General features: G+C 44.3%; 1 protein-coding gene across 17 annotated transcripts in view; it reads left to right on the plus strand.

Moving 5' to 3' along the window:
• SLC4A9 (solute carrier family 4 member 9) overlaps nt 1–14970 on the plus strand; it is a 31268-nt gene that overhangs the window by 11423 nt on the left and 4875 nt on the right. For 6 of the 17 annotated variants that reach the window (XR_002522771.2, XM_021939722.2, XM_021939725.2 and 3 more), the window contains 5 exons: nt 668–736; nt 1024–1197; nt 1808–1963; nt 2334–2432; nt 4327–4585. Coding sequence is in view for 9 of the 17 variants with exons in the window: in XM_021939722.2 (XP_021795414.2) it covers nt 668–736; nt 1024–1197; nt 1808–1963; nt 2334–2387 (453 nt within the window). In the remaining 8 variants the exon portion in view is untranslated. Of the gene's footprint in view, nt 1–667; nt 737–1023; nt 1432–1807; nt 2433–4326; nt 4586–14970 lie in introns of those variants that run through there. The other 11 variants (XR_002522766.2, XR_002522768.2, XR_002522767.2 and 8 more) reach the window with 7 other exon arrangements.

The raw sequence follows: 14970 nt of genomic DNA on the forward strand, positions 1-14970 counted from the left end.
CAAAGTAAAAGGCTTTGCAAGGGGTAGGCACAAACTTGGGCATGTTGAGGGAAGAACAGAGGGAAATGTGATAGATAAGATTGGAGTGGTAGGTCAAGTAATGGACAAAGTTACTTAGTTCCTCTGAAATTCAATTTCCCAATCTGTAAGATGAGGCAATAATAACATTTACTTCATCTGATTGATTTGAGGATTCAATCAGATCAGGCATGAAAAGTGTGAAAGGGGCCGGGCGCGGTGGCTCAAGCCTGTAATCCCAGCACTTTGGGAGGCCGAGACGGGTGGATCACAAGGTCAGGAGATCGAGACCATCCTGGCTAATACGGTGAAACCCCGTCTCTACTAAAAAATACAAAAAACTAGCTGGGCGAGGTGGTGGGCGCCTATAGTCCCAGCCACTCGGGAGGCTGAGGCAGGAGAATGGTGTAAACCCGGGAGGCGGAGCTTGCAGTGAGCTGAGATCCAGCCACTGCACTCCAGCCTGGGCGACAGAGGGAGACTCCGTCTCAAAAAAAAAAAAAAAGAAAAGAAAAGTGTGAAAGGAAAGGCAAGGCCTGGGCAGACCTAGATACTAGATGCTAGAGGAATCTAGGACATCTAGGCATCCTGGGGCATCTAGGAGGTCGGCAGAGGTAAACTTTGCTAACTCTCTGCTTCTTTCTACCAGTTCATCCCAATGCCTGTGCTCTATGGCATCTTCCTGTATATGGGGGTGGCAGCACTTAGCAGCATTCAGGTGAGCCCATTAAAATCACCTAACAAAAGAAAAAAAAAGAATAAAAAGAGAAACAAAAAAGAACAAAATTACCTAGCAACCCCACTCCTTTTTTCTTTTCTGCTGGCATCTCCTGTCTACACTTGAGAATTCCCCTCTTACTCTCTTTTTTCTGTCTCTCCTGGGCTCAGGGACTCAGCTGCCATGCTTCCCGCCTGCTCCCAGTGCTGGGCTACGATAGCTATCAGTAACACCCTCCTGTCAGGCTACCTGAGTGCCCTGCTTTTCTCTTCCTCTCGTTCCCCTAGTTCACTAAGAGAGTGAAGCTGTTGTTGATGCCAGCAAAACACCAGCCAGACCTGCTACTCTTGAGGCATGTGCCTCTGACCAGGGTCCATCTCTTCACAGCCATCCAGCTTGTCTGTCTGGGGCTACTTTGGATAATCAAGTCTACCCCTGCAGCCATCATCTTCCCCCTCATGGTAACCTGAGGCAAAGTTGGGCTGTGTCCTGGAGGGTCTTGGGAGACTCTGAGCCTGGAAGGGTGGCCAAGGCCTCCACGAGAGGAAGAATCTCCCCTCTCACTCGCTGTGGCTCTCCCTGGTTGGGAATCCTAAGACAAAGAAAAAGATGGCAGAGTGATACCTATGTATGGGCTAGTCCTGGGATACCTGATTCACCTCTTTTCCCAACCTCTTTGGAGTGATCAGCCACAGGTAAGAACATAAAACCCAGAAGAAATCTAAGGTCTTGGTAGAGGAAATGGTGACACTTTTATTACTCAGTGAGGTGATAACATAGGTGGCTTCTGGCCTTGTTCTTATTGAGGAAGTTAAGAGTCATAGGCTTCGCAGTAGAACCAATCTGCTTACTATATCCCAGATGTGTGACCTCTGGGAAGTAACTAATCACTGGGGGTCTCAGTTTCCTTCTCTGTACGATGGGAATAATTATTCTACCTCATAGGAATGTGCTAGCATTCAGTGAAACTGATATACAATGCCTAGCACATAGGAAGTGCTCAAGAAGTGTTATTATTAATGTTCCTACTGATGTTGCTGACAGGCCTGGGCCATGTTTCTATTCCTGCAGTTGTTGGGCCTTGTGGGGGTCCGAAAGGCCCTGGAGAGGGTCTTCTCACCACAGGAACTCCTCTGGCTGGATGAGCTGATGCCAGAGGAGGAGAGAAGCATCCCTGAGAAGGGGCTGGAGCCAGAACACTCGTTCAGTGGAAGTGACAGTGAAGATGTGAGCTCCAGGCTGGGTCCTCTCAGGAGAATGTGTCGGGGTTTGGGAGAGCGTTCTTGTCCAGGAGCTGTCCCTAAATAATATCTCCATTAAGCCTGCAGATCTGATCAACAGTCACTTCCCTTAGCTGTGTATGGACACATAGGCAGACCGAAGGGGTGAAGGAAATCTTTCTTCATAGGACAGGGGCCCTTGATGTGGGTGGAAAGGGCTGAGGCTTCAGCTCAAGTGGGCTGTCTTTCTCAACTCTGATCTTTGTTTTGTCTCACTGTGGGTTTATATCCGGTCAGTGGGTCCCTTCCTCTATGTTGTCTCTCACTATCTGTCTTTCTATCTATTCTCAATCCATCTTGGGATCTGTCTTCCACAGTCAGAGCTGATGTATCAGCCAAAGGCTCCAGAAATCAACATTTCTGTGAATTAGCTGGAGTAGGAGTCTGGGAGTGGAGACCCCAGGAAACAGCATGAGGTGAGGATGTGAGGGAAGTGCTCCTGATGTTGAGGATGGGAGGTGTGGGCTTAGAACTTGGAACTCTCCAGTGTGTTGACCAGCCCTGTTTTCTCCTTACTCCAGTCCCTTAGGAATCCTAGACTGGGGGTGCTGGGGTATAGAAGGGTCTCTTCCTAGCGAAGAATAACTGGCAAGGGTGCCTAGGCTTGGCTCCCTGTGGTTCTGAAGTTTGATCAGTAGAGAGAGCTCAAACTCACACCAAATGAGAAGTGGAGATGGATGTTGTGAGGGGCGGTGCCCTGGCAAAAGAATGGGAAGGAGTGGGAAGGAGAGGAAGGGAGGAGAAAGCCTAGTGTTCCTTTCCCTTGCTTGGAAGGCTCCTCTCTTAGGCTGCTGAGAACCACACTCTAGACTTGTGGAGGAAATCTCTATCACTTGTCCTCTCTGCCATTCCTTTATTTTATTCATCCATATATCAAGCATTTTCTGAGTACCTGTCATGTAGTATCTTGGTGGTAGAGATAGTAAGACAGTCATGGTCCCTGACCTCAGGAAACTTAAATCCCAGTGGGAAAGTAGACAAATAAACAGACAACTGTTAGAGTGGGATAGTGCTGATAAGGGAAGAACAGGGCATGGCATGGGAGCAGGGCTTCTAACCTCTTCTTAGAGAACAGTAAGGTGGAGTGGTGAGAGTTGGTGAAGGTGGGGTGGTGGTGGTTGGGTGGTGGGTGTTCCATTTCTACGAGGAAATGGTTCATAATTTGAAATCCAAATAATGAATAGAAGCTAGCCAGGCAGCTGGGCACAGCAGCACACAATTGTAGTCCCAGCTACTAGGGAGGCTGAGTCAAGAGTCCAGGACTTTAAGCTGTAGTGTGCAATAATCACGACTGTGAATAGCCACTGCACTCCAGCCTGGGCAACATAGTGAGATCCTGTCTCTAAAAAAAAAAACGTTTTAAAGGAGCAAGCCAGGACCAGATGGAAGGAAAATATTCTAAGCAAGGCCACAGCATGTACAAAAGCCTGGAACTGGTTGCCCTTAAAAAGCTGAACTCTCTTTTGGGGCCGGGTACAGTGGTTCACACCTGTAATCCCAGCACTTTGGGAGGCAGAGGTGGGTAGATCACCTGAGTTCAGGAGTTTGAGACCAGCCTGGCCAACATAGTGAAACTCCGTCTTTACTAAAAATACTAAAATTAGCTGGGTGTGGTGATGCATGCCCGTAAGAGGCTGAGGCAGGAGAATCGCTTGAACCCAGGAGGTGGAGTTTCAGAGGTTGCAGTGAGCCAAGATTGTGCCACTGCACTCCAGCCTGGGTGACAGAGTGAGACTCCGTCTCAAAAAAAAAAAAAAAATCAAAAACAAAAATCTCTCTTTTGGGCCATAGAACACCCTCATCTTCATGCTTCTCCAAGCCCAAGAGCCTAAGAGCCAGGCCGGGTGCGGTGGCTCACGCCTGTAATTCCGGCACTTTGGGAGGCCGAGGCAGATGAATCAGTTGAGGTCAGGAGTTCGAGATCAGCCTGGCCAACATGGTGAAACCCTGTCTCTACTAAAAATACAAAAATTAGGCGGGCGTGGTGGCGGACACCTGTAATCTCAGCTACTGGAGACGAGGATTGCCTGAACCCGGGAGGCAGAGGTTGCAGTGAGCCGAGATTGCGCCATTGCACTCAGGCCTGGGCAACATGAGCGAAACTCCACCTCAAACAAAAAGAAGCATCTAAGAGCCTCTGACACTTGCAATGGGAAATTTGGGGGACTGGAGAGAGAAAGGGGAATTCACTGGCTGGCCCTGAACAAGATCTCCTGGGCGCTCCTTATCCCTTATCATTCCTTTTGCTCTGTTCTTTGCAGTAGTATGTCCCCTGAGCACTTGCTTTGGCCTCACCATGTCTTCTCTTAGTTCACAGGTGCTTATTCAGGAAGTCAGGACACTTTTGGCCTTTGGCTTAACTTCCAGATGCTCAGTCGGCTTGGGGAAGGACTGAAGGGCAGCTGCCAAGACCTCAGTTACCTCCTGACTTGAGGGTGGAGAGTGGCAGGAAGCAAGCATGTTTGCTGTGCATTTAGGAAAGGCTGGTGAGCCAGAGGGACGGATCAGGCCCCATTCACTCTCTACTCATTAAAAGATCCTGAGCCACGAAGTGCTTCACATTTTGAACTTTCTGTCCTCCCAGATTCTCTTTTACAGAATCTAAGGGCCATCAGGGAACTCTTTTCAGCTTGCAAAAAGAAAAAACCAGTCTTTCCAGAATAAATATTTGTCAGTTTGAAATAGCTTTTTACACATATAAAAATAATTTTTGGCTGGGTGTGGTGGCACATGCCTGTAGTCCTAGCACTTTGGGAGGCTGAGGTGGGAGGATTGCTTGAGCCCAGGAGTTCCAGAGCAGCTTGAACAACAGAGTGAAACCTTGTTTCCACACACACACAAAACAAAAAAAATTAGCTAGGTGTGGTGGTGCATGCCTGTGGTCCCAGCTACTCAGGAGGTTGAGGCAGGAGGATTGATCACTTGAGCCTGGAGGATCACTTGAGCCCAGAAGGTCGAGGCTGCAGTGAGCCATGATCATGCCACTGCACTCCAGACTTGGGAACAGAGCAAGAACCGGTCTCAAATTAAAAAAAAAAAAAAAGAAAAAAAAAAGAAACAAGAAAAGCCGGGCGCAGTGGCTCACTCCTGGATCACGAGATCAGGAGTTCAAGACCAGCCTGACCAACACGGTAACACCCCATCTCTACTAAAAATACAAAAATTAACTAGGTATGGTGGCACGCACCTGTAATCTCAGCTACTGAGGAAGCTGAGGCAGAAGAATCACTTGAACCGGGGAGGCATAGGTTGCAGTGAGCCAAGATTGCACCACTGCATTCCAGCCTGGGCAACATAGTGAGACTCTATCTCAAAAAAAAAAGCAAGAAAAAAAAAATCTTGGGCTGGGCATGGTGGCTCACACCTGTAATCCCAGCACTTTGGGAGGCCGAGGTGGGTGGATCACTTGAGGTCAGGAGTTTCAGACCAGCCTGGCCAACATGGCAAAACCTCGTCTCTACTAAAAATATAAAAATTAGCCTGGCATGGTGGCACATGCCTGTGATCCCAGCTACTTGGGAGGCTGAGGCAGGAGAATAGCTTGAACCGGGAGACAGAGGTTGCAGTGAGCCAAGATCACGCCACTGCACACTCTAGCCTGGGCAACAGAACAAGACTGTCTCAAAAACAAACAAACAAACAAAAATCATGTTGATGCATGTAGCTGTAGTTTGTTTTCATTGCTAGGTAGCACTCCAGTGTATAACTCTACCACAATTCAATTATCCAGTTTTCTATTGACTCAAAGAATTCACTGGTGAAGCCATTGGGGCCTAGAGGTTGCTTTGTGGAAAGTTTAAGTTGATTCAAATTTTTAAATTTTCAGGCTCTTTATTTCTTCTTCAGCCATCTTTGCTGAATTGTATTTTTCTGGGAATCTATTGATTTTATCTAATTTTTCATATTTATTGACATAAAGTTATTATAACTCTTACCTGCTTAATATCTGTAGCATATTTAGTTATGGTTTTCTTATTTCTCTCTGTTTTTGATTCTTGGTTACTCTTGCAAGTTAGGCTATTTTATTTTTAAAATGTTTATTATTATTTATTTATTTATTTATTTATTTTTGAGACGGAGTCTCACTCTGTCGCTCAGGCTGGAGTGCAGTGATGCTATCACGGCTCACTGCAAGCTCTGTCTCCCAGGTTCACACCATTCTCCTCCCTCAGCCTCCCAAGTAGCTGGGACTACAGGCGCCCACCACCACGCCTGGCTAATTTTTGTATTTTTTAGTAGAGACAGGGTTTCACTATGTTGGCCAGGCTGGTCTTGAACTCCTGACCTCACGATCCCCCTGCCTCGGCCTCCCAAAGTGCTGGGATTACAGGCGTGAGGCACTGCGCCCGGCAAGGCTATTTTATTAGTCTTTTTAAATAACTAACTTTTGGCTTTGTTGATCTTCTCTACTGAATGTTTCTCTACTTCATTAATTTCTGCTCTTTATTTTCTTCTTTCTGTTTTCTTTATGTTTATTGCTGTTTTTCTAATTTCTCTTTTTTTTTTTTTTTTTTTTGAGACGGAGTCTTGCTCAGTCGCCCAGGCTGGAGTGCAGTGGCACGATCTCGGCTCACTGCAAGCTCGGCCTCCCGGGTTCACGCCATTCTCCTCCCTCAGCCTCCCAAGTAGCTGGGACTACAGGCGCCCGCCACTACGCCCGGCTATTTTTTTTTTTTTTTTTTTTTTTTGTATTTTTAGTAGAGACGGGGTTTCACCTTGTTGGCCAGAATGGTCTCCATCTCCTGACTTCGTGATCCGCCCATCTCGGCCTCCCAAAGTGCTGGGATTACAGGCGTGAGCCACCGCGCCCGGCCTGTTTTTCTAATTTCTTATTTCCTTATTTTCAGCCTTATTTGTTTCCTAATGTAAACACTACTGTTATGAATTTCCTCCTAAGTACTACTGGCATCTTACAGGTTTTGATATATAATATTCTCATTACCATTTATTTATTCTAAGAATTTTCTAATTTCTACTGATTTCTCCTCTGATTCACAAGTTGTTGAAAAGTGCATTTAAAAATTTTCCAAACTTTTGTTTCCTTTATCTTTTTGTAACTGATTTCTAACTTAATTTCATTTAGATATGAGGAGGCCGGGCACGGTGGCTCACGCCTGTAATCCCAGCACTTTGAGAGGCCGAGGCAGGCAGATCACGAGGTCAGGAGATCAAGACTATCCTGGCTACTAAAAATACAAAAAATTAGCTGGGCGTGGTGATGGGCGCCTGTAGTCCTAGCTACTCGGAAGGCTGAGGCAGGAGAATGGTGTGAACCCAGGAGGCAGAGCTTGCAGTGAGCAGAGATCACGCCACTGCACTCCAGCCTGGGGGACAGAGCAAGAGTCCGTCTCAAAAACAAAAAAAAACAAAAAAAACAAAAAACAAAAAAACTATCGGTTAGATACTTATGAGGCTAACTTTATGGCCTGGAATGTTATTAATTTTTGTAAATGTTCCATGTATACTTGAAAATAATGCTTATTCTCCAATTTTTTCTTTTGAGATGAAGTCTCACTCTTGTCCCCCAGGCTGGCGTGCAATGGAGCGATCTCGGCTCACTGCAACCTCCACCTCCTGGGTTCAAGCGATTCTCCTGCCTCAGCCTCTGGAGTCGCTGAGATTACAGGTGCCTGCCATCATGCCTGGCTAATTTTTGTATTTTTTTTTTTTTTTTTCAGACGGAGTCTCGCTCTGTCGCCCAGGCTGGAGTGCAGTGGCCGGATCTCAGCTCACTGCAAGCTCCGCCTCCCGGGTTCACGCCATTCTCCTGCCTCAGCCTCCCGAGTAGCTGGGACTACAGGCGCCCGCCACCTCGCCCGGCTAGTTTTTTGTATTTTTTTAGTAGAGACGGGGTTTCACCGTGTCAGCCAGGATGGTCTCGATCTCCTGACCTCGTGATCCGCCCGTCTCGGCCTCCCAAAGTGCTGGGATTACAGGCTTGAGCCACCGCGCCCGGCCAATTTTTGTATTTTTACTAGAGACAGGATTTCACCGTGTTGGCCAGGCTGATCTTGAACTCCTGACCTCAGGTAATCTGCCTGCCTTGGCCTCCCAAAGTGCTGGAATTATAGGTGTGAGCCACCGTGCCCGGCCCTCCAATTTTCTATTTCTATTAGGCCAGCCTACCAATTGTGCTGTTCAAGATGTTCTATATATGGCATGGCTTTCTTTGGCCTGTTTGAACTAGTAAGTACTGGGGAAGGTATTTTAATAAACCTATTATGTTAATGAATTTGTCACTATCTCTTTGAAGAATTGTCAATTTTTGTTTTTATGTATTTTTAAATGCTGTGTTTTGAGTGCTTTCTAGTTTAGAATTGTTATATCTTCCTGGTTAATTGATCCTTTTATTATTTTGTAAAGATTTTATTTTGTAGTGATTAGTAATTCTTTCTGCTTAAAAATTATTTTGTCTGCTAGAAATATAGTTAAATTAGCTTTCCTGTGATTAGAATTTTCCTATATTATGTATTTACATTCTTTGAATTTTAGTCTTTCTGTGTTCTTATATTTTACTTGTATCTTTTGTAATCATGATGTGGTCAGATTTAGTTTTTTTTGTATTTATTTTTATTTTATATAAAAATTTCTTTAGAGGCAAGGTCTCACTCTGTCACCCAGGCTGGAGCACAGTGGCACGATCTTGGGCTCACTGCAGCCTCAACCTCCTGAGCTGAAGAGATCCCCCTGCCTCAGCCTCCTGAGTAGCTTGGACTACAAGCACACACCTCCATGCCCTGCTTATTTATTTATTTATTTATTTATTTATTTATTTATTTATTTATTTGAGACAGAGTCTCACTCTGTCACCCAAGCTGGCGTGGAGTGCAGTGGCGCGTTCTTGGCTCACTGCAATCTCCAACTCCTGGGTTCAAGCGATTCTCCCGCCTCAGCCTCCTGAGTAGCTGGGATTACAGGTGCGCACCACCATGCCCATCTAATTTTTTTGCATTTTAGTAGAGATGGGCTTTCACCATGTTGCCCAGGGTGGTTTCAAACTCCTGAGCTCAGGTAATCCGGCCGCCTCGGCCTCCCACAGTGCTGAGATTACAGGCGTAAGCTATCGTGCCTGGCCACTCTGCTTATTTATTTTTTCTTAATTTTTGTAGAGACAGGGTCTCACTATGTTGAGACCAGTTTGAGTCTGGTCTCAAACTCCTGACCTCAAGTGATCCTCCTGCCTTGGCCTCCCAAAGTGCTGCGATTATAGGTGTGAACCACTGCAATGGCCCATGATTTTTTTTAATTAATCAATTAATTTGAGACAAAGTTTTGCTCTTGTTGTCCAGGCTGGAGTGCAATGGCGCAATCTCAGCTCACTGTAACCTCCGCCTCCTGGGTTCAAGTGATTCTCAAGTGATTCTCCTGCTTCAGCCTCCCAAGTAGCTGGTATTACAGGCATGCACCACCATGCCAAGCTAATTTGTCTTTTTTTTTTTTTTTTTTTGAGATAGGATCTCACCTGTCACACAGCCTGAAGCGCAGTAGCACAAATATGGCTCACTGCAGCCTCAAACTCCTCAGCTCAAGTGATCCTCCCACCTCAGCCTCCTGAGTAACTGGGAGCACAGGTGCATGCCACCATGCTTGACTACTTTTTAAAAATTTTTGTAGAGATGGGGTCTCACTATGTTGCCCAGGTTGGTCACAAACTCCTGGGCTCAAGCAATCCTCCTGCCTTGGCCTATAAAAGTGCTAGGATTACAGGCACCAGCCACCATGCCTGGCCAGGTTTTTTGTTTTTAAATCCAATTTGACAATCCATCTTTTAGCTAGAAAATTTAGTAAATTTACATTTAGAGTAATTACTAATATATTTGATTTTGTTTTATTTGCTTTTTTATTTCCTATTTTTCTGTTCCTCTTTTCTCCTTTTCTTACCTTATTTTAGATGGATCGAGCTATTTTTGTCCTTTTTCTTTTCCACTTTCCTCCCTTTACTTGATTGGGATATAAGAAAAAGGGAGGTTAAAGATGACTCCAGTGTTTTGGGTCTCAGCAACAGGAAGAATGGAATTGCCATTGACTTGAGTTCATATTTGGGCATTATGATGCCATTTATTTATTTATTTAGTAGAGACAGGGCTTCACCATGTTGGCCAGGCTGGTCTCGAACTGCTGACCTCAAGAGATCCACTCGTCTCAGCCTCCCAAAGTGTTGGGATTACAGGCATGAGCCACTGTGCCTGGCCGTATGATGCCTTTTAGACAATCAAGTAAAGATGTCAAATAGGCAGCTGGACATGCAAATCTGAAGTACACAAGGAAATCTGAGTCAGAGATAAAATTTATAATTTTATTAGAGTACAAATTATATTGAAAACACAGACTATATAAGATTGCCAAGGAAGTACAATCAGAGAAGAGATCCAAGGACCAAGCCTTAGAACTCTTCACTGTTAAAAGGTTAAGAGGTAGAGGAGCAACCAGGAAAGGAGAAGACTGAGGAGTGGCCAGTGATATGGAATCAAAACCAGGACTTAAGAAAATGTTTCAAGGAGAATTGTTTTTGGTTAGTTTGTCTTGGGGTCATTCTAACTTTTTGTGTCATCTCATTATGAATTTTAAAGTTAAAAATTATATTTAACCTATCATTTTAGTTGTTTTTTTTGGGGAAGATTGTTCAGAAATTATAATCCATATGATGTCAGAAATGGAAATTGTGCCAACCCTTTTTTCAATATTATAAAGAAAAACCCTGGCTGGACACAGTGCCTTATGTGTATAATCCCAGCATTTTGGGTAGCTGAGTGGGGAGGATCACTTGAGCCCTCAGGAGTTCAAGACCAGCCTGAGCAATATAGTGAGACCCTGTCTCTAAAAAAAAAACATAAAAAATTAGCTGGATGTGGTGGCACGTACTGTAGTCCCAGCTACTTGGGGCGGGGGTGGGGATGGGGGAAGGGGTGCTCTAAGGTGGGAGGATCACTTGAGCCCAGGAGTTTGAAGCTATAGTGAGCTATGATTGCACCACTGCACTCCAGCCTGAGTGACATAGATCCTGTCTCAAAATAGTCTAAATTTAAATTATACTTTTAAAAAAATTACTGGAGTTTCACTCTTGCTGCCCAGGCTGGAGTGCAGTGGCATGATCTCGGCTAACTGCAGCCTCCACCTCTGGGGTTCAAGTGAGTATCCTGCCTCAGCCTCCCGAGTAGCTGGGACTATAGGCACCCATCATCATGCCCATCTAATTTGTTTTGTAGTTTTAGTAGAGACGGGGTTTCACCATGTTAGCCAGGCTGGTCTCCAACTCCTGACCTCAGGTGATCCACCCGCCTCGGCTTCCCAAAGTGCTGGGATTACAGGCATGAGCCACCATGCCCAGGCAAGACTTTTTTTTTAAGAGAGAAGTTCTTGCTATGTTGCCCAGACTGGTCTCAAGCTCCTGGGCTCAAGCAATCCCCCTGCCTCGGCCTCCTAAAGTGCTGGGATTATGGCATGAGCTACTGCACCCAGCCAAGTGATACTTTAGGCATGTATTTCTCTCAATCAATAGATACTTAGACTATCACATCAGGGTTTTTCTTTTTATTTATTTATTTAATTTATTTTTGAGACAGGGTCTTGCTCTGTTGCCCAGACTGGAGTGCAGTGGTGCAATCATAGCTCACTACAGCCTTGATCTCATGGGCTCTAGCAATCCTCTTGCTTCAGCCTGCCAAGGCTGAGAGGCTACAGGACTACAGGGACTGAGGGGCTACAGTGCAGCTGAACTACAAGTGCATACCACCATACCTGGTAAATTTTTAAAATTATTTGTAGAGATGGGGTCTCGCTATATTGCCCAGGCTGGTCTCAAACTCCTGAACTCAAGCAATCCTCCCGCGTTGGCCTTTCAAACTGCTGGGATTACAGGCATGAGCCATTGTGCCCAGCCTAAATTTAGACTTTAAAAATAAATGTATATTTTACTCATTTCAACAGCATCTACATATTGTTGAAAACATCTTCATTTAGACTTGCTTATTTAAGCATTCAACAAACACTTGTTGAACATGAACAATGTACTGTCAGATAGGTTTCTCATTTCATGGAGTTTACCTTATAGTGAAGGAGGGGCAAAGAAAGGGTAAGATAATCTCAGATAATGACAAGTACTCTGAAGAAATTAAAATAGGATATGATAGAAAACATTACTTAAGATGGGTGTTCAGGGAAGACCTCTCTGAGGGGATTGCCTTTAAGCTGAGATTTGAGCGACAAGGAGTAAGTGAAAGTATCATCTGCCTAAAGTCAAGGAGTGACACATACACACATAAATTTAAGTGCACTACAGTCCCCAGATTAAGAACCACTGTCAGCCAGGAGCAACGACTCATGCCTGCAGTCTCAGCACCTTGGGAAGCTAAGGTGGGAGGACTGCTTGAACCCAAGAGTTTGAGACCAGCCTGCATAAGATGGTGAGACTCTATCTCTACAAAAATAATAAAAAATAAGCTAGGCGTGGTGATGCATACCTGTAGTCTCTTTAGCTTGTTCAGTTCAGGTCACATGAGCCAAGATATTCCTTTCTTGGCTCTAAACCGTAGGTTTGAGTTTTTGTCAGTAAAATAGGGTCAAGAGCCTGGATTTTCAGTCTAGGGTGCTGGAAAGGTTAATTGATGCCTGTAACATTCTTTAAGATCTTTAGTGAAAGACTTGGGGCTGTATATAGGATTACCAAGGGATTGGAAACTCTTCCCTTCCAAGCTCCAGGGAAAATCCCTTCATATCAGTAACCCAGGCCTTTCCTCTCCAGTCTGTAGCTATGGGACAATGGTTCTCAAACTTTTGCAGGCATTAGAATCAAAGGTTGTGATGTGAATTCCCAAGCTCTCTGCCTGAGATTCTGATTCTCCCTGAGGTTCTGAATTCTTACCTTCTTAGTTCTGTATTCTTCTATACCCTTGTCTGGTGTCTCATGCTTCCCAATACTCTAGATTTTTATCTCTGCAAATGAATCTGAGGGTGTACTTGTCCATATACACTATTGTCAGAGACATCTTTGGCTTTTTTTTCCCTGAAGGCAATCCAGAGCAGAGATTGGGGAAGGCAGGAATGTGTCTGTATCTACTTCTCAAAGGTACATAGATATTCATTAGGAGGAGAGTTTGGGGTAATTATTTGAATGAAAGGAGGGAGGAATTGCTGACTGGCACAAAATGAGAGGTGAGTACAAGGAAAGCAACCCTGGTTTGAGGGCCAAGTTCATTGCCTCTTTCCTCTTTTCCTGATGCTGAATCCTACTAAAGGGCTGTCCAGGGATTGACTGGTCTTTCATTCATTCATCCATTAAACAAATGCATATTACATAACTATTATATGCCAGGCAGTAGGAATTCAGTGTTAACTAAGACATGATCTTTCCTCTCCTGTATTTTTCTGTCTCCCCTACTAGAATGGAGACATTCTAGTAGAAAAATACATATAAGCTGGGTGTAGTGGTACATGCCTGTAGTCCCAGCTATGAGGGAGGGTGAGATGGAAGCATTGCTCAAGCCCAGGAATTTGAGGCTGCATAGAGCCATGATTAGACTGCTGTACTTTCCTCCAGCCTGGGCAACAGAAAGTTAGTCTTGATAAAAGGAAGGAGGAAGTGGAGGGTGGAGGGAAACATTCTTAGCAAAGGGAATAGGGGTTCAAAGGCCATCAGGCAGGAAAGACTTTGGAATGTTTGAGAAACTGAAAGAAGGACTATCTCGCTAGAGTGGAGTGAGAGAGAGAATATTGCAGGATGAGGTTGGAGAGGATGAGGATTAGGGTTTATAGGTCACCATAATTAATGCCTTGGAAAAAGTAGTGTGGGCAAGGGAGTCTTGCCACTTGGGGTAAGAATAGTAGGGGCCAACCTAGAATAACCAAAACAATCTTGAAAATGAAGAACCAAGTTGGAGGACTCACATTTTCTGATTTCAGAACTTACTACAAAGCTATAATAATCAAGACAGTGTGTGGTACTGTCATAAGGATAGACATACAGATAAGTAGAATTGATAGTCCAGGAAAAACCCCTCACATTTATGGTCAATTAATTTTTGATAAGGTTGCCAAGACAATTCAATGGTGAAACAATAGTCTTTTTTCTTTTTCTTTTTTTTCTTTTTCTTTCTTTCTTTTTTTTTTTTTTTGAGATATAGTCTCACTCTGTTGCCCAGGCTGGAGTGCAGTGGCATGATCTTGGCTCACTGCAGCCTCCCAGGTTCAAGCAATCCTCCCATCTCAGCCTCCCAAGTAGCTGGGACTACAGGCGTGCACCACCACACCAGCTAATTTTTATATTTTTAGTAGAGTCAGGTTTCACCATGTTGGCCAGGCTAGTCTCGAACTCCTCACCTCAGGTGATCCACCCGCCTCAGCCTCCCAAAGTGCTGGGATTACAGGCATGAGCCACCGTGCCTGACTGAAAGGATCATCATTTTGATACATGGTGCTGAGAAAATCAGATATCCACACGCAAAAGAATGAAGATGAACACCTACTTCACATCATATGTAAAAATTAACTCAAAATGGATCAATAACCTAAACGTGAGAGCTAAAATACTTCTTAGAAGAAAACATAGGTATAAATCTTTATGACCTTGGATTTGGCAATGGTTTCTTAGATATGATACCAAAAGCACAAGGAACAAAAGAAAAAAAAATTGGACATCATCAAAATAAAAAACTTCTGTGCACCAAATGACACTGCCTAGAAAGTGAAAAGACAACCCACAGAATGGGATAAAATATTTGCAAATATAAAACTGATAAGGGACCCAAGAGAATTTAAAACTTATATCCACATAAAGATATACACAAATGTTCATAGCAGCATTATTTATGATAGCCAAAAAGTAGAAATAACCCAAATGAGTCACCAGTCCAAAATGATGAATGGATAAGTAAAATGTGTTATATCCATACAGTGAAATATTATTTGGCCATAAAATGGAATGAAGCACCCATACATGCTACAGCAAGAATAAACCTT

The sequence above is a fragment of the Papio anubis genome, chromosome 5, assembly GCF_008728515.1.
Source record: "Papio anubis isolate 15944 chromosome 5, Panubis1.0, whole genome shotgun sequence".
NCBI classification, from domain to species: domain Eukaryota; kingdom Metazoa; phylum Chordata; class Mammalia; order Primates; family Cercopithecidae; genus Papio; species Papio anubis.